We start from the raw sequence: 23,120 nt of genomic DNA, 5'->3' as shown, positions 1-23,120 counted from the left end.
AGCGCAAATCTAATCACCAACCCTTGATATTCAATCACGTACCATCACTGAAATCCCCACTATCAACATCCTGGGGATTACCATTGACCAGAAACTCCATATGAATAAAGTGACACAAGAGCAGGTCAGAGACGAGGAATAATGTGGCAAGTATCTCCCCTCCTGTCTACCATCTGCAAGACACAAGTCACGAGTGTGATGGAATGCTCTTCCCTTGCTCAGATGGGTACAGCTCCAACAACATTTGAAGCTTGACATCCAGGACAAAGTAGCCTGCTAGATTGGCACTGCATCCACTCCCTCCACCACCAACACTCAGCAGCAGTGTGTACTATCTACAAGATGCATCAAAATTCATCCAAGATCTTAGGTACCACCTCCCAGACCCACAACCACATCCATCTCGAAGGATAAGTGCAGCACATGCTTGGGACCAACACCACCTGCAAATTCCTTTCCAAGGCAATTTTCCTGACTTAGTAATAAATTGCCATTGTTTCACTGTGGAGTCAAAATCCTGGAATTCCATTCCTAAGGGCAGTGTGTGTCTATCTACAGCACATGGACTGCAGCTGTTCAAGAAGGCAGTTCACTACCACCTTCTCAAGGGCAGCTAGGGATAGGCAATATATCCGGCCACCCAGCAACACCCATGATCCATGAGTGAATTAAAAATCAAAGTCATAGTGTGAGGATTCAGGTACAGGACCCCTTGCTGCAATTATAAAGGGGCTTGGTGAGACCACACCTGGAATATCGTGTGTAGTTTTTGTCTCCTTGCCTAAAGAAGGGTGTTCTAACTATTGAAGGAATGCAGTGAAAGTTCACTAGATTGATTCTTGCGATGTTGGTGTTGATATGAGGAGAGGTTAGGGTTGCACTTGCTGGAGTACAGAAGAATGAGGCGGGGGGCGTGATCTCAGGATTGGACAGGGTAGGCGCAGGAATGGTGTTCCTGATGATGGGATTCTAGAACCAGGAGTCAGAGTAAGGTTACAGTGTAAACCATATCGGACAGATGAGGAGAAACTGTTTAACCCGCAAGTGGAAAGCCTTTGGAATTTGCTATTCCAGAAAGCAGTTGAGGTCTAAATCTTGTTTAATTTCATGCAAGAGTTGGATATTTCACTGGGGGCTAAAGGGATCAAGCTATATGGGGGGAAAAGCAGGAACAGTCCCTTGAGATCATCAGCCATGATCATAATATGAATGATGGAGCAGGCTCAAAGGATTGAGTGACCTACTCCTTCCACTTTCTCTGTTTCAATGGTAGAAATTGGTTCAATTTAGTTATTAAATTTAAACACTTATTAAAAAAGAAACTCATGCTGGTGTTGAACGAGGATGGGCGAGGTCAAAAATTACACAACACCAGACTATAGCCCAACAGGTTTTAGAGCTCAACTCCTTCCTCGGGCATAGTGTCAGATAAACCTGTTGGACTATAACCTGGTGTCATGCGATTTTTGACCTTCACTCTGCCTATTCAGTGGTACATTTTAACATACAGAAGACCAGGTTCAGTTTTTCAGTCTGTTCATGAGCTGGTATCATTTGGGATGTAAGAATTTACTGAAGTGGCTCAAAGTCGGGTAATGGAAAAATTGGTGCAGGCTCCTTTCCAGATTGCTATCGAGTGACTTAGGAAAAGTACATGGAATTTGTCAGTGTCAGATGAGAGCAGCATTGGGTTTTATTAATGAATGCCTCTGCACTCGGCTAAGCTGCTGATACTCTACTCTAAGCAGATTTACTAGTGAAGAATGGCTGTTGTAGTAAGATGGTAGAAGCTAGTTGCTATTTGGAGGTACCTCTGGCATGTATAAGAGTGAGGCTGCTATCGAGATCTGGTGCATTTAGGGAGTAACTGAAGAAGAAAATGCTTGTTTAGCTTGCGTTTTGAGTATTTAAAAAAAATTGCATGCATCATTTTAACATCTTTTAAAACTTACAGTTCTAGGCCAGTTGGGAAAGGTGTTGAAGGACTTGCCAGGGTTGGATCCAGAGCAGCACTTTCATTTGCCTTTGCATTCCTTCGCAGAGCTTGGAGATCAGGTAACGGGGATGGTGTGGAATTTGTTTTTAGGGCTAAATGCAGATTTCACATTTTTGGTAAACTCTCTCGGCATATTTTTGTTTTTTTTTTACTTTTAAGGTGAGGATGCAGACCTGTGCAGTGAGTTACTGCAGGAATCTCTTGATGCACTTCGTTCTCTCCCAGAGGCATCACTCTTTGATGAAGGCACAGTATCCAGTGTGTGGCTAGAAGTAGTGGAGAGAGCAACAAAATTTCTCAGGTCTGTTGTTACAGGGTAAGTTGGTATTATTGACAAGCTTAAGTTTGATATTTTGACCAGAAAGGAACATTACTGTTTTATATAATCTGCTTAAAATTCTGTTGTACAGTGATCTTCATGGAGCACCAAGCTCTAAGGGGTCAGGGAACATTCCACTTCAAGACCAGCATTTGGCTCTTGCAATACTTCTAGAATTGGCAGTACAAAGGGGAACACTGAGGTAAGAAGTGTGAAATAGTGTATTTTCATGTCTAATTTCCCTGACCGAATTTTTAAACTAAATTGTTTTATTTTCAGGTAGTTGCTCACCCAACACTCCCTTAGTAATAGATAACGAAGGTGTCAACTTTGTTTGAGGCAATTGTTGATAATCTAGCTGTTCCATTTGTTCAAATTTATTTCAAAAATACTTAGATCATTGAATTCTTATGGTGTGGAAGCATGCCTTTCAGCCCATCGAATCTGCACTCACCCTCTGAAGTACATCCTACCCAGACCAATCTCACTGTCTCATTCCTGTACCCTGCATTTCCCATGGCTAATCTGCCTAGCCTGCACGTCTTTGCACTGAAACTTTTAAAAATTGGTTGTGACCCCAGTTTGTGAGTCTGAACTACAGGGCTTGCATCATGGCTGACTTTGAAAGTGATATAATCTGGTGGGCTTGATGATACCTGTCGTTTGCACATTGCCATTATTCCAGTTTTGAACTGCTTGTTTTGCCAGCAGTCGGCTTCAGGGGTGTCCTGATGATGGGGAATGGAACTAATCAAGGATGGATATTCCTGCATCTCCTGGCCCTACAATACCATTTTTAATGGGCTTTCAGTGGTGGTTACGGTTGAAGCCATAATGACCTTTATGTAGATCAGGATTACGGTGAAGTACTTAAGGTGATGGAATCTTTCTGTACTTCAGTGTCTATAGTTTAGCACAAGTGCATTGGTTGGTAGTTTGAATGTAATTTTAATTCAACATTCATACTTCTAATAACCAATCAACCATCTTCCTGTTATCTGCTGGCTTCTGTAATTTTGGTGTATGTTAGATGTTTTCATATTTTAAGCCAATTTAATTTCTTCGTATATGAGTATTGTGACACAAGCTGTGCTGTAATTCAGTCTTCCTTGAATGAAATAGAATTTTTAAAAAATGTTTTGCATTTTAATATATTTCAAGGTTTTTGCAAAATTACTTTTTATACTTCAGATTAATTTTTCAGATTCCTGCCTGTGACGTTCTAGACCTGTCAGAACATGAATTTAGACACTTTACAGGATTAAATTTGACTTTCGGTTTATCAAGTCAATGTCTTGATTTTGTTGTGCACCAGTGGGAGCTCTTCCAAACTTAAATTCTGATCTTTACTCCTACCCTTTGTAATTGCTTGGGTTGTAACAGTATTCTGTCCCTCTTGTTTCATTTGTAGCTTAGTTAGTAGCACACACTTCCTAACACTGGTACTGACCTGGCAGAGTGGAAAACTGTCTGGGTATTTCCTCCCAACATTTTAAAAAAAGGATCGATCTTCGATAGTGGTATTAACAAGCATTTACTCAATGTTCACTTGCTCACTGCTCAATTTGGGTTCCACCAGCCCCCCTCATCTCTGGATCTTGGTCCAAAATGAGCAAAAGTATTGAATTCCAGAAGGATGATTGTTCTTGATATCAAAGTAGTATTTTACTGTGTAATAGAATAGTAACAAAACTGAACCAATAGGATTCAAGGGAAAATCTTTCCGCTGGTTGGAGTCATACCTAGCACAAAGGAAGATTTGATGTGGTAAGTGATGCTGATAGAAGTAATTACACTCTGTTCAAAATTGAAGAAGAATTGTTGGATAGATCATTGAAGGTAGCAGAACAGCTGGAGAGAGCAGCTAATAAGGCTTAATGACTTTATTAACAGGTGCATAGATGAGCAAGGAGGTTACACTGAATCTGTACACAATGCTTGTTAAATTTCAGCTGGAGTATGGTGTACAGTTCAGGGTGCTGTGCTGTAGGAAGGATGTGAATGCATTGGAGAATGTTGCAGAAATAAATAAAAATGGTTCCAAGGCCTACAGTCATGAGAATAGAGGAGCTGAGAATGTTTGTTTGTTTTTCTTGGAGAGAAGAATGCGAAGAAGATATCTTGTAGAAGCTGACAAAAACTTGAGAGATTTCCCTACAGTAGACAGCGGTAACTGGTCCCACTTACAAAAGGATCAAGGACACAGATTTCATGAGATTTGAAAATGTAGCCTGGCATTCTAGCTACTTTTCAAAGAATATACTTTCTCTAAGTATTGGTCACCGCTTCAAATTGGTGTTTTGCACCAATTTTTTGCCTTGCTGTTGTGAATGACTTGCTTTGAGCTTTCCTTTAAGTGTTATTTAAATGATATTTTCATTGTTCATAATGCATTGGGGTAGTTGTCAGATGAGAATAGGAATGGGCTTAGCTGTGATTTCTAAGTTTAAGTGACCTATTGATAGTCAGTATCTAGACTTGTAATTGAGTGACCACTTGAATTTGCAGGAAATGTGTTTGTACAGTTCACCAACATTATGCTGTCAGGATGCAGTTTTTTAAGAAAAATTGACGCAATATATCAACCATGAGAGAACCTTGCTTTGATTGTCTGTCTTATTGAATATCATTTTTTCTTATTAGCCAAATGCTGTCCGCTGTTTTGCTACTACTGCAGCTTTGGGAAAATGGAACCAGGGAAACTGACAATGAAAGATCTTCACAAGGTACCAGCGCACCACTTTTACCTCTTCTGCAGAGATTCCAGAATATACAGTGTGGGAAAGATATGCCAACTGCAGATGAAGAGGTATGAATAGATTTGGGAACATGCTTTCATGTCATTAAAAACTAAGTACTGCATTCGTTTCTCTCACATTGTGGTATAAAATGTAAGGAGTTCCATGAGCCCTTGTGTGAATTTTTGGAAGAAGTTTGCTGAGAATGGTTTCAGAGATAGTAGGAACTGCAGATGCTGGAGAATCCAAGATAACGAGGTGTAGAGCTGCATGAACACAGTCAGCCAAGCAGCATCAGAGGAGCAGGAAAGCTGATGTTTCGGGCCAAGACCCTTCCTCAGAAATTTCTGGTGCTGTTCCAACTACTGTTACCCACTGATTGGGCCTATACTCTTTGGAATATCGAAAACAGTTGACCTGATTGATGAGGTGGATATGGAATGGTTATTTTGCCTTGTTGGAGCATAGCCTTGGAGCGAGAGATTGCACATTAAGACAAATTTATGTGGTATTTCTTTTGAGGGTTTTGGATCCGTGGATCTTAACTGCAGAGAGCTATTGAAGATGGGTCATTAAGTATATTCAAGACTGAGATACAGATTTTTATTCAGTAAGAGAATCAAGGATTATAGGGGGAAAAAAAACAGCAAAGTAAAGCTGAAGATTATAAGATCTCATTGAATGGCAGAATGGACTTAATGGGCCGAGTGACCACCTTTGCTTCTGTCTCGTGGTCTAATATCATTTGCCCATATTCTCCCCTGCGTTGACTGAACAGGTATAAAGCTGGGGGGGGTGGTGTCAGGTCCCAGAGCTGTGAAATGGACTTTGTTCTAAGTTCTCTTTTTAATATTTATTTTTTAAAATTATGTTATTGTCAACATTCTGAATTTAGTTTTTTCTAATTTATTACTGATTTTGTACTTTGGAGGTCCGTTATTGCTGGCCTTTTTATGTCTTTTTTTCTATTTTTTTTCAGTTTTAAGAATTTGCACTCAAGAATCTATACCTAGATATCTTTGTACCTAAGCTGGTGCCGTATATGGCGACGTTTTAAACGTTTCACTGTACGCAATAGAGTACATGTGGTAATGAAGCTAATTCTGTTCATTTCAATTCAATTCAGTATCACGCTGTCAGACTTGCTAAATTTCTCCAGCAATTTCCGTTTCCATGATAACAAAGTGTGGAGCTGGATGAATACAGCAGGCCCAGCAGTATCTCAGGAGCACAAGCTGACGTTTCGGACCTAGACCCTTCATCAGAGAAGGGTCTAGGCCCGAAACAAAAGCTTTTGTGCTCCTGAGATGCTGCTTGCCCTGCTGTGTTCATCCAGCTCCACACTTTGTTATCTTGGATTCTCCAGCATCTGCAGTTCCCATTATCTCTGTTTCCATAAGTTATCTTTTTTATTTTTTTTGGTTTCCCATGCCAATGAAGAGCACTATTATTATTTTCCATCAAGAACATGATGAACTCTGTCATACTCCAATGTCTACTCAGAAGATTTGCATGTGTAGCATCGTTTAAAACGACTAGCTTCGTATCTTCTGGATTATTCAAGGCTGTAAACTGGAGTATGCATTTTTCTGAAGTACTTGTTCATTCTCGAGACTCCCTCATCAATAGCCTCTTTGATCGTCATACTTGGCATTAACCATCACAAGCATCTTAGCTCCGAGTTCATGACTAGCTTAACTGTCCAGTTATATTTCTTAACTGATTTGTTTCTTCGTGGACGCAAAATCATTTTTCTTTGAGGACCTGGCTGGATTTGATGGGAAATAGTTAATACTTCAAGTAAGAATAGTGAACCCAAAGTTACCCCTGAGCTATTCTGCCCAATATCTAAGTCTTTGTATTTTAAAGCCAATCTCCAATTTTAAGTTCCTTTTTTATTTATCATAGTATATTCAAAATCCATTTAATTTCCCCACAGATAGCTGTTGATGCTTATCATAAAAATGACTGATAGGTTGCTTCCACTCAGACAATTCAGCAATGTTTGACAAAGGAAACCTATCTCCTATAAAGCAGACCTCACTGAGGAATCCTGTCTACGTCATTGAATCCACTAGTACATGTGTTTAACTTCTGTAGCTTCCCTTCTATATCACCTTCTGTAGATATGTTCAAAAATACTTCGCATGGAAACTTCCCATCTAGCTGACATACAGGTTTTATATTGATTGAGTTAGTTACATGAGCATGTTGTTAACATTGTAAAGAAGATCTTCAGGATTACTTTATCTGCAGTCTGGGAATCTACCTCTAATATGTTGATCCCTAAGTTTTTTTCTCAAATTCCCCAACACACTAGTCTCAGTTTAATTTCATTGGTTTCATGAGCTACTTCTAAACCATGTAATTTTAGTTTTGTGCTCTTTCAATAGCTTAAGCTAACTCGTAAATTGCAGTAATGTATCTGCTATTGAAAAATGTTGAAATAAATGATACTTTGATTTATTCCAGATATTGGGAAATCCTCTGACCCCAAATGAATGTTTTTTGAGATACCTTACTTTACCGCAAGATAATGATTTGGCTATAGATCTACGGCAGACAGCAGTTGTGATTATGGCTCACTTGGATCGTTTGTCAACTCCTTGCATGCCACCACAGTGTAGCTCTCCTCCATCTCAAAAGGTAAAAATGTGCAAATAACTTGTAAAGTCTCAACCTCATAGAGTAGAAACTTCCACTTCAAATTATTTGTCACACGTTTCACAATCCAGTCTGAAATCCAAATTTGGCTGCTAAACATTGTGAAGTTGTGATATGGTGGACACATTTTGTTATATTTGAGTCCATTTCTACACTGGCTGCCTTTTGGGGGTACTAGGTTGGTTGGTGTGCAATGTGGAAATCTCACACAGCTCAGATATTGATGCTTTTCTGAAGTTGAAACCAAAATCTGCTTAGCGCAACTAAGAGAAGGCACTTCCCTTAGCCTGAGTTGCTGTACTTGGAGTTGGTTTTAGATGCTGTCTTTGGCATGAGTAATACTGATGAACCTAATTCTTGCTGTCTTTGAAACCAATGTGTGGGTGCAGTACTGGTGGTGGAGGGATCCACTGAATGTGGTCGTCTTGCTGGATTTATCAGTAGCATTTCTTGTTATTTATTTTGCATCTGACAAAACAAAAGTGAAATGATGAGAAGATAAAGAATCCATATTTTAATATAAACCAAGTTGAAGCTGAATTTGGTGAGCTTGGAACATGTAGCTCTGATTAGCTATATCCCTGATGGTTGCATCAAATCTTCTGCCACTGATGTGCCCACGCAATCAAAAATAATGTCTCACTGCCACCTCTTGACATTGTAATAATGATAGCTGTCCATATAAAATTAAAAGAGCCAATTTTTTATATAACCAGCTGTGAGAGTTCCTGAAAGTTCATCTTCAATCGCTGAGCAACCGTGAAAAGTTGGCAACCTTAATTAGTACTGAATTCCTGTATCATGCTGCTCGTCTCAGGACAAACTCTCAGACCTGTTTGACTTTATACCTCATTATAATGAGCAGAGCAACTGCAGGATACAATCTGCTCCTCATTGCTGAAGATGTCACTGCCAAAGATATGGAGGGAGAGCTCAACTTCCTAAAGAAAAGAAAATGATGTAAATATGCAGTTGGCAAATGAGCATCTGTGTACAGTAAAGATGGGTTGAAATTTCTGGTGGGGCTTTTTTCTACCCCAGCACTTGCAGCTTTTTGCCTTTTACTAAAATACTTCTGTAAATTCTTATGTGAAGTAATCCTATCGGACATTGTTTCCTTTTTTAACTTCAAAATTTGTGTACAAATACAAGTACTGACAACACTTATAAGGTTCATTTGCATTGAGAATTTTTCTTTTCAATTTTGTGGTAGGGATCTTTGCAAGAAGTTCTTGGCTGGGGGCTGCTTGGTTGGAGAAGTCAAACAACAGTGATTTGTCCAATTCAGTGTGAAGGCATTGCTAATCTTGGAGTGATGCAGATTGCCTGTGCTGAGAAATGCTTCATTATTCTATCAAGGAATGGAAGGGTTTACATGCAAGCATACAGCAGTGATACACTGGTAAGTTATAGTGTTTCTTCTGCCATTCTGTTGTGTGCTGATTTTGATGCTTGGATTAGGTTTGCGTTAGTCATGGAAGAAAAAAAGTAGAATCATTGCAACTGTTTTCATCATTCTTGTGAATTAGCCAGGCAAAATTTAAAGGCAGAACTTGGATTTATGTAGCACTTTCATGTTGTCAAACTAATGAAATATTTATAAAATGTAACTTGTTCTGATCTGTAGACATATGTAATCCAAGGCCCCACACAACAATTGAAAGAAATTACCAGGTGACTGTTTTTGTTGGCAAAAAAAATCCTGAGTATGTAAATATATGCACATACATAGTTTTTGAAAAAAATACAGGCATGGGCTATTTTCTAAATGGTGAGTAAATTCGTAAAGCAGACGTACAAAGGGATCTGGCAGTGTTGGCCCAGGATTCTCTAAAAGTTAACTTGCAGGTAGAGTCCGTGATTAAGAAAGCGAATGTAATGTTGTCGTTTATCTCAAAAGGGTTGGAATATAAAAGCAGTGATGTGCTTCTGAGACTTTATAAAGCTCTAGTTAGGCCCCATTTAGAATACTGTGTCCAATTTTGGGCCCCACACCTCAGGAAGGACATACTGGCACTGGAGCATGTCGCGCAGAGTGATTCTCACAGATGATCCCGTATGATGAATGGCTGAGGATCCTGGAATTGTGTTCATTAGTGTTTAGAAGGTTGAGGGGCGATCTAATAGAAACTTACAAGATAATGTATGGCTTAGAAAGGGTGGACGCTGGGAAGTTGTTTCCATTATGTGGGGAGACTAGGACCCATGGGCACAGCCGTAGAATTAGAGGGGGTAAATTTAAAACGGAAATGAGGAGACATTTCTTCAGCCAGAGAGTGGTGGGCTTGTGGAATTCATTGCCACGGAGTGCAGTGGAGGCCGGGACGTTAGATGCCTTCAAGGCGGAGATTGATAAATTCTTGATCTCACAAGGAATCAAAGGCTACAGGGAGAGTGCAGGGAAGTGGAGTTGAAATGCCCATCAGCTATGATTAAATGGCGGAGTGGACTCGATGGGCCAAATGGCCTTACTTCCACTCCTGTGTCTTATGATCTTACGGTCTGAAACATTTGGTCCAGCTGGCTTGTTTGGGCATTTACCTGAAACTCAACTCTTTCAGACTATGTGTGAGAGAGAGAATTATTGTTATACCTCTTCATAGCCCCTCTAATCTCAGCTTCTCTAACTCTCCTCAGGGCGTACTTAACATACTTGTTCATTTTTTAAAAAAAAACTAGCATCCTTTGGAATTACAGAGAGCTGCTGTCTGTAATCAACTCAAATCAGGCAGTTAAATTGGATGTAGGAAGAAACAGTACCTAAAACACTGAACAAGAGTACTTGAGTAAAACTAACCTTGAGAACAACATTTGCAAGTGTCATGTAACCACGTAACATATGGTTGGAAATCTCATCATCTGACCTCAAGTAATGTGTGCAACCAGAACTCCTAAACTTGCAAGAAGCTCCAGACCCATATTTACGTCAGTTCTTGGAATTATAGTTTTGGCATTTGTAATAATAATTCAGGGCTTTTGGATTTGCTTGGGCCTAGCAGTTAAAGGGTTAAGCAGCCTTTTTGCATTTTCTGGTTTCCTTGCACACAAGAAGAGGGGTTGCATGTGCAACACCTCCCCCCCCCCCCCCCCCCCCCCCCCAATGCATTGGTCCATTGATTTGTGATTAATGTAGATCATAAATAGTTGGGACTCCAAGGCTGAACCAAATGGCACCCCATTGCTTATAACATGCTAACCTGATAATGATCCAGACTCTCTGTTCCTGTTAGTTACCTAATCCTGTATTTATATCATTGCTGACTCTATGATATATAATACTGTGCAATAACTGTCACATATCTCTTACAAATCCAGCTACACTACATCTGGTTTCCCTTTATACATTTCTTGTTATTACATTCTGAAAGGACTCCATTATACATTTGTCAAACATAATTGCCCCTTCCCAAAGCGATATTGACTGCCTAATTGCATTGTGGTTTTTGAAACATCCTACTATGTCTTCTTGATGATAACAGGTTATAGTAAACACTTGGGGTAGGTGTGCTTCATTGTCTGGATCTGCATTTATTGCCCATTCCTCACTGGTGTGGGGAAGATGATGTTGGACTGCCTTCTTGAACCACGGCAGTCATAGACTCACTCTTGATGCTGTTGGGGAGGGTTTGAGAGTTATTTTGACCCAACAGCAGTGAATGAATGATTATATATTTCCAAGTCAGAATGTAGTGAGTGGCTTGGAGAGTTATCAGCATTTGGAGGTATTCACAAATATCTGCTGATGTCATGCTTCTAGATGGTAGTTGTCATGTGTTTGGAAGGCGCTGTCTAAGGATCTTCGAATTCCTGCAACGCACCTTGTTGATGGCACACACTGCCGCTGCAGTGTGTTGGAGGGAGTGAATGTTTGTAGATGTGGTGCCAGTTAGGCAGGCTGCTTTGGCCTGGATGGTGTCAAGCTTCTTGAATGTTGCAGCTTCATCCATTTGAGAGAGTAGGGAGTATTCCATCACGTTCCTGATTTGTGCCTTGTAGGGGGTTGACAGGCTTTGAGGAGTAGGAAGGTGAGTTACTCCCTGTAGGTTTCCTGGCCTCTGACTTGCTCTTGTGACCACAGTGAGGAACGGTCACCGGACCTTTTTGATTAGGTTCCCTACAATGTGGAAACAAGCCCTTTGGCCCAACAAATCCACACCGCCCCTTGAAGCATCCCACCCAGACCCACCCCCCTATAACCAACACTCCCCTGAACACTACAGGCAATTTAGCATGGCCAATCTACCTAGCCTGCACATCTTTGGACTGTGGGAGGAAACCGGAGCACCCGGAGGAAACCCACGCAGACGCGGGGAGAATGTGCAAACTCCACACAAACAGTCGCCCGAGGCAGGAATTGAACCCGGGTCCCTGGTGCTGTGAGGCTGCAGTGCTGACCACTGACCCACCGTGCCACCCCCGACCTGAAACATTAACTCTATTTTTCCCTTCTCAGATGTTGCCAGACCTGCTGAGCCTTTCCAGCAACTTTGTTTTTGTTGTGTATAAAATGACTAGCCCAGTTGAATTTCTGGTCAGTTGCACTCTCCTGGTGGTAGTTAATGCACGTTTCAGCAGTGCTAATGTCATTAATTTTCAAGGGTCAGTAGTTAAGTCCTGTCTTATTGGAGCTAGTTATTGCCTGGCATTTGTGACATGAATGTTTGTTGCCATTTGTCAGGCGAAGCACTGGTTATTGTCTAGGTCTTGATGTATTTAGACGTGGACCACTTCAGTATCCATGGAGTCTCAGTTGCTGTTGAACTTTTTTCAATTATTGGCCAATATCTCCACTTCTGACCTTATAATGGAGGGAAGGTCATTGATGAAACTGCTGGAGATGTTTGGGCCAAGGACATTTCCCTGAGGACCTCCTGCAGAGTTGTCCTTAAATTGAAACGATTGACATCTAACAAGGACAACTACATTCCTTTGTGCGAGGTATGATTCTAACTAATGGCTAGTTTTCTCCTGATTCCCATAGACATTGGTTTTGCTAGTGTTCTTGATGCCACTTTTGGTTGAATGCAGCCTTTGATGTCGAGGGCAATTACTGCCTCCTCACTATTGGAATTTACTACTTGTTCATGTTTGAATTAAGGCTATAATAAGGTCATAAGCTTTAATAAGCTATAATAATAACTGAGTGGCTGTGGCAGAACATGAACTGAGCAACAGTGACCAGATTATTGCTGAACAAGTGCCATTTGGTAGCACTGTCGATGACCTCTTTCACCATTTTACCAATGATCGAGAATGGACTGATGGGGTATTGGTTGGGTTAAATCTCTTGTTTTGTGTACAGGACATACATGGCCAATTTTGTTTATTGCCAGTTAGGTGCTAGTTCTGTAGCTCTACTAGAAGAACTTGGCTATATAGTGGCAACTTCTGGAGTACTAGTCCTTAGTATTTTTGCAATTGTACTATTGGAGGCCAAAGCCTTTGCAATATCCAGTACATGTAGCTGCTGCTTGATATCACTTGGAATTAATTAAATTGGTGAAGACAGTCATTGGTGATGCTGGGAACCTCTGGAAGAGGCCGAGATGGATTATCCACTCTTCACTTCTGGTTGGGATTTGTTGCAAATATCTCAGTCTTTTGCATTTACGTGCTGCGTTGCTCTGATATTGAGAATGGGGATATTTGTGGACCCTTCCTACAAGTGAAATTTTTTTGTCCTCACCAATTAATGACTGGACGTGGCAGGATAACAGCAAAAATCTGCAAAATAACTTGCTTCTATTTATCACTTATAGTAGGAACTGGAGAATCTGAGATAGCAAGGCATAGAGCTGGATGAACACAGGCCAAGCAGCATCAGAGGAGCAGGTATGCTGACGTTTTGGGCCTAGACACTTCTAAACCTGAAACATTAGCTTTGCTGCTCCTCTGATGCTGCTTGGCCTGCTGCGTTCATCCAGCTCTCCACCTTGTTATCTCTACTTATCACTTGCTGTTTTTGATTGGTCTAATTGTGTGCCAAACAATGAGTCCTTCGTGTCGGGGATGTAGACTGTTAGTTGTAACAGTGTCAACTGATGCTTGACTTGCCTGTGAGGTAGCTGACCCGGCTTTGGCACAGTTTTCTGCTAGGCCTGTTATTTCTTCGCTGTTTACTGCTGTGAAGACAGAATATTTGATAGTCTCAGCTTTTTCCTTGTTTCTCAGTGCTAACTTTCTAGGCTGAGCTTTTGAAAAGACCAGCATTCACTTCAGCTATTCTTTTTCCTTTCTAATATAATTGTGAAAATGTTGCTACCTGTTTTTATATTTCTTGCTAGTTTTATCATACTTCAGTTTTTCCTTTTATTTCCCTTTGGTATATTAAATTTTACCAATGGCCTCGGCTACCACTAATCTTTGCAGCATCCTGTGCCCTTTCTTTCAATTCTGTGCTAACTTCAACTTCCTTAATTAGACATTGGTGCATATGAGTTTCAGTGCTGAGCAGCTACACCCTCAGGCAGTATGCTGTGTTGATGAAATAAATGTGGTTCAATTAAAGCTATAGCTGCTTTATCACACAGAGCCAGAAGTGAGCGAATTGTTGGTGGCGCTACTTCTTTGTATAGTGCATGATGTTCTTTCACTAAATTATTTGAAGCATGAGTGCGGTATCTGTCTTGGAAAGCGGCGGGGGGGGCGACAAAAAAGAGAAATAAAAGTAAAACCATGAAATTTCTGCAACAGAAATCTAAATTCTGAGCACGGAAACAGATCCTTCATTCTGACTCTTCCATACCGATCAGATATCCTGGACTGATCTAGTCCCATTTGCCAACATTTGGCTGGTTTTCCTCTAAACCTTTCCTATTCATGTACCCATCCAAATGCCTTTTAAATGTTGTAATTGTACCCGCCTCTGCCACTTCCTGTGGTTGGTCATTCCATACATGCACCACCCTCTGTGTGAAAAAGTTGCCCCTCAGGTCCCTTTTAAATCTTTCCCTTCTCACCTTAAACCTATGCCCTGTCATTTTGGACTCCCCTACCCTGGGAAAAAGACCTTGGTTATTCACCCTGTCCATACCCCTCATGATTTCATAAACCACTGAGGTCACCCCTCAGCCTCCACTGCTCCAGGGCAAATAGCCCCAGCCTCCCTTTAGCTTGAACCCTCAATCCTGGCAACATCCTTGTAAATCTTTTCTGAACCCTTTCAAGTTTAACAACAATTTTTTCGATATCAGGGAGATGGGAATTGAATGCAATGTGCTAAAAGTGGCCTAACCAATGTCGTGTTCAGCAGCAACATGATGTCCTAACTCTTACTCAATGCACTGACCAATGAAGGCAAACATGCCAAATGCCACCTTCACCACCTTATCTATCTGTGATTCTGCTTTCAAGGAACTATACATCTGCACCACTAGGTCTCTTTATGCAGCCACACTCCTCAGAGTCCTAACATTAACTGTATAAGTTCTGCCCTGTTTCCCTTATTAAAATGCAACACCTCACATTTATCTGGATTAAACTCCATTTGCCACTCCTTAGCCCACTAGCCCATCAGATCAAGGTCCCATTGTACTCTAATATAACATTCTTCACTGTCCACTATGTCACCAATTTTAGTGTCATCTGGAAACTTACTAACCATACCTTCTATATTCATGAAAATCATTTATATAAACGACAAAAAGCAGTGGACCCAGCACCGATCCTTGTGGCACTGCTGGCCACAGGCCTTCAGTCCGAAAAACAACCTTCTACTAACACCCTCTGTCTCCTACCTTAATACCATTTTTCTGTGCATTTGGCTAACTCCCCCATGTGATCCTACCTTGCTAACCAGTCCACCATGTTCAACCTTGTTGAACTCCTAGCTAAAGTCCGCTTGACAACATCTACTCAGCTTCAATATTGTCACTTCTTCAGAAAACTGAGTCATCAGTGAGACACAATTTCCCACCCTCAAAACCATGTTGACACTCCATAATCAGTCCTTGCCTTTCCAAATACATGTAAGTCCTGTCCCTCCAAATCCTGTCCGACAGTTTATCCATGTTTGGCTATAGTTCCCTGGCTTTTCCTCGCCACTTTTCTGAAATAATGGCACCTCGTAAGCCATCCTCCTGTCTCCTGGCACCTCACCTGTGGCTGTCGATGATATAAATACCTAAGCAAGGGGCCCAGCAATCTCTTCCCTCGCTTTCCACAAAGTTCTGAGATACACCTGATCCAGTCGCAGGGGTTTGTCTACCTTTATATGTTTTAAGACCTCCGTCGCCCCCATCTCTTCTGTAATATGGGCACTTTTCAACGCGTCGCTGTTTATTTCCTTGTTGATCTTTAAGGGGCTCTATTCTCTCCCTAGTTATTCTCTTGCCCTTAAATCACTTGTATAATCTCTTTGGATTCTCCATAATCCTATTTGCCAAAGTTATCTTATTCATGGCCAAAATGAGAGTTTGAGACTACAGAGTACTACTAACTGAATGCTTTCAAATTGACAAATACAGCCTAGGTCAACTCAAATATTAAAATCTTCACACAGAACACCAGACACACAATTAAATAACAAATAATATCCTCAAAAATGTCAAGATAATTCCCATTGGCACGTTATGAATTAAAGTTGAATGCCACTCATTTACACACATTTAGGTCATCTGTAGAAAACCAAAAGGAAGCAGCACATAGACATGTCATATCATTTTCTTTTCCCTCTTTGTTGGAGGTGGGGGTGGTTGTGAGGCACTGTTGAAGTTGCAGCAAATACACTGACTGTGATAGGATGGTGAACACAGTTGCAGCAGTCTTCTCACGGGATCGTGAATTGGTAGATTTTGAGAAAATATTCACAATCCATTTGAGAGTGTCGGCAAGTTTGCAGCTGGCTTTGTCTGCCTTTTAAAGTAAAGTTTTGGCTAACAATAACGGTATAATTTAACTGCAACTTGTATATTCACAGTGTGATTTCACTCCCTCCTAATGTCCTCTTCGGAAAACAGATGTAATTCTCTAACTTTTCTCCTCCTTTACACTTGGAATGGTTTTTAATGCCATTCTTAACAAAACAGTGTTTCTTCCAGATTTTGTTTTGCATTAGTTGTATGCTTCCATTGTTGTCTTTGTAATGTTTGGGTCTGTTTTACTATTGAAAATTATGTTGGCATGCTTACTTCATGATTAGATTTTTAAGAATTATGTTTAGCGTTGCTGATGTGGTCCTAATTTCTTGCTTTTTTTTTAAACAAAAGGCGCCACAGTTGGTTCAGGGGCTTGCCTCAAGGAACATTGTAAAAGTTGCATCGCATCCAGATGGTCAACATTTTCTGGCCTTGTCAGCAGCTGGGGAGGTGTTCTCTTGGGGATGTGGTGATGGTGGAAGACTTGGCCATGGAGACACTGTGTATGTATTGGAATTGGAAAAAAATGATACATTGGTAGTGCATAACTGAATTAACGTTTTAAAAAAGATGCATAAAGACTTCAAATAATTAAGTTTGATGATACTTAGAGTCATTGAACACGGAAACAGACCCTTCAGACCAACTTGTCCTTGCCAACCAAGTTTCCCCAAATTAAACTAGCCTCATTTGCCTGCATTTGGCCCATATCCCTCTAAACTTTTCCTGTTCGTGTATCTTTCCAAATGTCTTTTAAATGTTGTAACTGTTTGTGCAGCTACCACTTCCTCTGACAGTTTATTCCACATATGAACCACCCCCTGTGTGAAAAGGTTGCCCCTCATGTTCCTTTTACAGCTTTCTCTTGCCTTAAAAATGCCAAATGTAATTTTTGACTCCACTACCCCAGGGAAAAGACATTTACTATGCACCTTATCTCGGCCCCTTATGATTTTATACACCTGTCTATGGTCACCTGTCAACCTCCTATGCTCCAGTGGAAAAACGTCCCAGCCAATCCTTGTAAATCAAACCCTCCAATGCCAGTGACATCCTGGTAAATCTTTTCTGAACCCCCTCCAATTTAATAATAATCTTCCTACAGCAAGACAACCACTACTGTACACAGGACTTGTTACTGTGAATTTTTGTGCTTAATTGGATGAATGATATACATGGAAAGAACGCTTCTAACTTATTACTCTTAACCAGTTTGTGAACCTAGTGCCAAGGTATCCTCATACAGCAGAAGCTGCAAAATGTGTAAGCTTTTACTCAGTAACTTTCCAGAGCTACCAGCATCTTGGTGGAATGCATTTCTTTGTATGCCAACACTGTTAGCCTATGTCCACTTTTATTTGAAATGAACAACCTGGTGCTAATTATTGCCCAACAAGGTGTGTTTTTGTAAATTTAACTGACTGGACTGAGTTATCATGAAGGCCCTGTCTTCTTGACCTCACCCCTCACCTGGAGCATGGTGATGATCAGGGTAAATCCCCACAAATTGTGTCTTTCTCTCTAATTAAAGAATTGTGACTCTACCTCTATCAGAAATTTAACCAAGACTGGAAAAAATTTAGGCATGTGAAAGGGAAATACCTATCCCATTTCGCTTCAGACTATGTCAACTTTTTAAACCTTGGGATTGCGTGAAAACCAAGAAAACCCATTGTGTTACCAGCTAGGCATGTAAATTTTACATGTTTTAAATTTTTCATTAAACATGCCTTTCAGCGGGAGGTCCTTTGTATTGTGTACCATTTCCAGGCCTGGTATAGAAGCTGATATTCTGTTTGTAAATTTCTCTCAATGATAATTTGACATTTGTTGACAACTTAAGTGACGTGGAGTGTCTCTTCTCCACTTTGGTCTAATACCACCTTCTGGTAACTTAACTTTCTCTTTATATTCTGTCAGAATTAAATATTACATGCTGTATTAAATAATACTGCATAGCTCCATGTATTCTTAAAAGTTGTCCACTTCCAGTGCAGGCACTCCTATCTGTATAACCAAATTTCAAATCTAGTTTTGCTTGGTGACTGGATAGATAATGGATTAGAATACCAGTTAATATAAAAATATGTTAGAATAAAACTAAAATTAACTTTGATCTGGAGCTGACATTAGTTTTAAATATTTTTTGTGCCATAGAATGTAACCTCATGCAAGATGTTTAAAACTTGTAAATGCCTTAAAAATTTGCACTGATAATTTGTGATGCAAACAGACCTTGTGTTTTTCAACTGTGACAGTAGGTAGATACCCATAATTACTAAATAACTTTGGCAGATGTTGAAAAGAATAAATTTTGTTGTTTTTTTGCTTGCAACAGTTCTCTTGAAGAACCAAAGATGATTGCTGCTTTGTCAGGAAAGCAAGTGGGAAAGCATGTTGTTCATGTTGCCTGTGGAAGCACCTACAGTGCAGCCATAACCTCAGAAGGGGAATTGTATACGTGGGGAAGAGGAAACTATGGTCGACTTGGACACGGTATTGGTGCAGTTTATCTATCCTAACTGCAACAGATGTGAAGCATATTTCACCTTTTAGATTGTGGATATTGCAGAAGACAGCTGTTTGATTTGCAAAGTACCATGGTTTTGTACTGGAATTGTCCAAATCAGAAATTTTTGAATATTTTTAAGTCTCTAATGTTTTCCACTGTTGAATATCTTGAGATAAATTCTCGTCGGTTGACAAAGTGGTAAATGTGTATCAACATTTTTCTTTTCATGATTTATCTTTATCCGAGCTGTGAGGAGGCATTTCAGTTGAATCTCTGTCATCACTCATTTCTGTAAATCCCTACAGCTTCTCACATCTTAGATGCAATTTGGAATGGGCTTCCTGTTGACTGTTGGCAACATCTTTGTAAATACTAATTGCAAATGTTTTATTTTGCTGAAAGAAATATCTGTTGGAAATCTTGGCTTTTTATATTGAGTTTCATCAAAGTCTGGATAAGTGATAAATAAACTAGTTGTACTAGTGTTTGTTCTTTGTGCTTAAGTGTTTAAATAGAATCCATTAAAGATTGCATTAGCTGTAACAGGATTGGAATAATATTGTATATTATGTGATTGTTTTAGTTTTTACTGCATTTGGTGAACAGAAAACAGGCACCTTTCTTTTCTTCTTCTGCTATTATGCTATTATTAGTGAAAAGAAAATGTGTTGCACTTTTAAGCCTTACACAGGATAATCTCTTGTCTTTCTAGGGTCCAGTGAAGATCAGACCACTCCCATACTGGTGACTGGATTGAAAGGATTGAAAGTTATTGATGTTGCATGTGGCAGCGGGGATGCCCAGACTCTAGCAGTGGCTGAGAATGGTAGATAATAAAGATTAATTCTTAGCATTGTTGTAAATTGAAGAAAAACTGTACTACTTAAGTTACAGAGACAGGAGCTAAATATGCCAAAACGCAAATTCAAAACTGAAATCATGACTTTCCATTTTCAAGAAATAATAGGCTGACTGGCTTTTCTTAGGTTATTGATACTTGATGCCTCGGGTTCAATCTCTACAAGTGAATAGGGGGAATGTTTTAATGGTGAACATGTTTATGTAGGGCCTATTGAAGGAAGTAATTATGATTGTTCTACTATGTGGTAATATTAAGTGAGGCAATGGCCTATTGGCATTATCCCTGGACTATTAGTCCAGAAATTCAGCTAATGTTCTGGGGATCCAGGTTCAAATTGTGCCAAGGCAGATGGTGAAATTTGAATTTAGTAAGGAATCTGGAAATAAAAGCCTAATAATGACCAGGAAACCGTTGTTGATTGTCATGAAAACCCATATGATTCGTTAATACCATTTAGGTAAGAAGATCTGTCATCCTTACCTGATCTGGCCTATATGTGACTCCGTACCCACAGTAACGTGGTTGACTTTTAACAATTAGGGATGGGCAATAAATGCTGGTTTAGCCGAAGAGACCCACCGTGTGAGTGAATAAAAAAAAGTCTGCCATCTCAGTCAAACGTGTGAAATGCAAGATGACAAACAGTTGAAAAGGAAAAGGAAATGCAGGGGAGTTTTAGCTTCAGAAATACATGGTGCAGTGAGAATATGGGAACGCAGCATAGTCATGATATGGGTATTTCCACAGCAGCAGTCAGTATGTATTAGGAATCTTGAGACCTTCGCTAATAGTGTATTCAAGATGTCATTTTTCTTGGCAATTGGGGAATTTGAATTCAACCAATTAAATAACTCTACAATAAAAAGCTGGTATAATTTGTGACTGACTTGTTCTTTTTGGGGAAGGAAATTTTGTCATCCTTACCTCATCTGGTTGATATGTGACTTCAGCCTTCCAACGTGTGCTTGACTCTTGACCTTCTTTTTGAAGTGGTCCATTAACCACTATCTTTTCAAGGGTAATTTTCAAGGAATGTTCAGTAAGTGCAGGCCTTTCCAGCAACCCTGTAATCCCTTGATTGACGCTACAAAAAAAAAGTTGATGACTAATTAGGGTGATATCTCGTTGTGCTTGTGCATTAGACAATATCATTTGTAGCAAGCACATTCGATTTTGAGGAAGTGTGCAAATGAATTTTCTTTTAAACGTTAGGTAGTTGTATGGAAGGAGACTTTCTAATATGATCTACTGTGCAATTAAATCTTTCCATTCATATCAATAGTTTTGACCTACGAGAAGCTACAGCACTTAAGATAAGGAAACATTTGATACTGGTGTATCTCCTTAATGGTTATGTGCACATTTTCAGCTCTGGTATTCCTGTACAATAAGAAAATCCTATGAATCATTTTGTGTGTGACTACTGTATGATCTGTATTTCAAGATGCTTTTCCAAGATTTCTTGAGTTTAATGTGTCATTTTTAATTTCTGTACAGGTCAGGTATGGTCGTGGGGGGATGGTGACTATGGAAAATTGGGCAGAGGTGGCAGTGATGGCTGCAAAACCCCCAAGTTGATTGAAAAGCTCCAAGACCTTGACATTATAAAAGTGCGCTGTGGCAGCCAGTTTTCAGTTGCAATTACAAAAGATGGACAGATTTACACCTGGGGAAAGGGTGATACCCAAAGACTTGGACATGGAACTGAAGAGCATGTGCGATATCCAAAATTGTTGGAGTGTCTTCAGGGTTAGTACTATTTAGCCTCTATCTACTGCTAAATTGAATTTCTCATTGAGGGCTTTGCTGTCTTTAAATGTGAGTGTTCCAGTGCTCTGCTCACTGATCCCTCACCGTCGTCCTCCTGTTGCCTATATCCTAACTCAAAAGAAGTCTCAATCACTCTTTGGCCCTGTGATCATTGACCTACATTAGCTCCTGCTTTGTCAACTCCTCGATTTGATTATTTCTTATTTGAACACATTTCCTTATTCATCTCCCTCTATGACCTCCCCTTTCTATATTTCAGTAACTGTCAGCCTTGCAACCTTCCAAGCATATTATTTAAATGGGGAGAAATTGCAGAACTCTCTGCAATAAAGAAACCTGGTGTCTTTGGACCTGAATCACTGAGTTAGGTAAATCATAAAATCCCTACCACATGGAAAGAGGCCTTTCGGTCCATCAAGTTTGTGCGATCCTCTGAAGAACATCCCACCCAGACCCAGCTCCCCCACCCTATCTCCACAATGCTACACTTACTGTGGCTAATCCGCCTAAACCACAGATCACTGGATGATGCTTGACAAGTTAGCATAGTCAGTCCACCTCAACTGCACATCTTTGGACTGTGGGAGGAAACCCACGCATACTGCATACAGAGACAGTTGCCTGAGGCTGGAATTGAACCTGGGTTCCTGACAGTGAGGCAACACTGCTAGCCACTGTCCCATATGGCAAAATGTATATTATTATTTATTGCAAGGGGAATGGAATGTAAAAATATAGGTTCTCGACAACTGTATAAAGTATTGCTGAGACCATGTCTAGAGTACTGCATACAGTTTTTTAGTATCCATATTTGAGAAAGAAGCAGTTCAGAAGATTAACTTGACTGATTCCTGGGCTTTGGGTTTTTTCTGGTGAGGAAAGGCTGGGCCTGAACCCATTGGAGTTCAGTAGAATGAAAGATGATCTTATTGAAATGTAGAAGGTCCTGAGGGACTTGAGGTAGATTTTGAAAGAAAGTTTCCCTTTTAGGGTATATGCAAAACTAGAACTGAGGGACATAGTTCAAAGCAAGACAGCCTTCCATTTAAGATGAATATTAGGTAAAACGTTTTGTCTTAGAGTATCGTGAGTCTGAGCCAAAGAGTGGTGGAGGCTGAGTCAATTAATATTTTTAAGGCTGAAGGAGACAAATTCTTGACTACCAAGGGCTTTGAATGATATTGAGATAGATAGGAGTGTGGAGCTGAGGCTGCACTTGGATCAATATGACCTTATTGAATCGCAATTATTATAGTGCAAAAGGAGACCATTCGATCCATTATGCCTTCATCATTTCTAGTATCCAGTCTAGCTGTTTAATCTAATGCCAATCTCCTACCTTTTTCCCATATCCCTGCACACCAAATTTACCCAAATTAACATCTAATTCTCTCTTGAATGCCT

General features: G+C 40.1%; 1 protein-coding gene across 9 annotated transcripts in view; it reads left to right on the top strand.

Annotated features, from left to right (window-relative positions):
* The window catches only part of herc2 (HECT and RLD domain containing E3 ubiquitin protein ligase 2), a 218,449-nt gene that overhangs the window by 30,609 nt on the left and 164,720 nt on the right, over positions 1-23,120 (top strand). For 6 of the 9 annotated variants that reach the window (XM_048532265.2, XM_048532267.2, XM_048532266.2 and 3 more), the window contains exons 5-14: positions 1,955-2,055; positions 2,156-2,312; positions 2,407-2,517; positions 4,959-5,124; positions 7,526-7,699; positions 8,931-9,119; positions 16,924-17,075; positions 18,911-19,068; positions 19,797-19,910; positions 21,444-21,695. In XM_048532265.2, the coding sequence (XP_048388222.1) occupies positions 1,955-2,055; positions 2,156-2,312; positions 2,407-2,517; positions 4,959-5,124; positions 7,526-7,699; positions 8,931-9,119; positions 16,924-17,075; positions 18,911-19,068; positions 19,797-19,910; positions 21,444-21,695 (1,574 nt within the window). The remainder of the gene's footprint in view (positions 1-1,954; positions 2,056-2,155; positions 2,313-2,406; positions 2,518-4,958; positions 5,125-7,525; positions 7,700-8,930; positions 9,120-16,923; positions 17,076-18,910; positions 19,069-19,796; positions 19,911-21,443; positions 21,696-23,120) is intronic. The other 3 variants (XM_059646786.1, XM_048532268.2, XM_048532264.2) reach the window with 1 other exon arrangement.

The sequence above is a fragment of the Stegostoma tigrinum genome, chromosome 6 (genome assembly GCF_030684315.1).
Source record: "Stegostoma tigrinum isolate sSteTig4 chromosome 6, sSteTig4.hap1, whole genome shotgun sequence".
Taxonomy (NCBI): Eukaryota; Metazoa; Chordata; class Chondrichthyes; order Orectolobiformes; family Stegostomatidae; genus Stegostoma; species Stegostoma tigrinum.
Note: the sequence above shows the minus strand (reverse complement) of the source record. Positions and strands in the feature narration are given on the sequence as shown.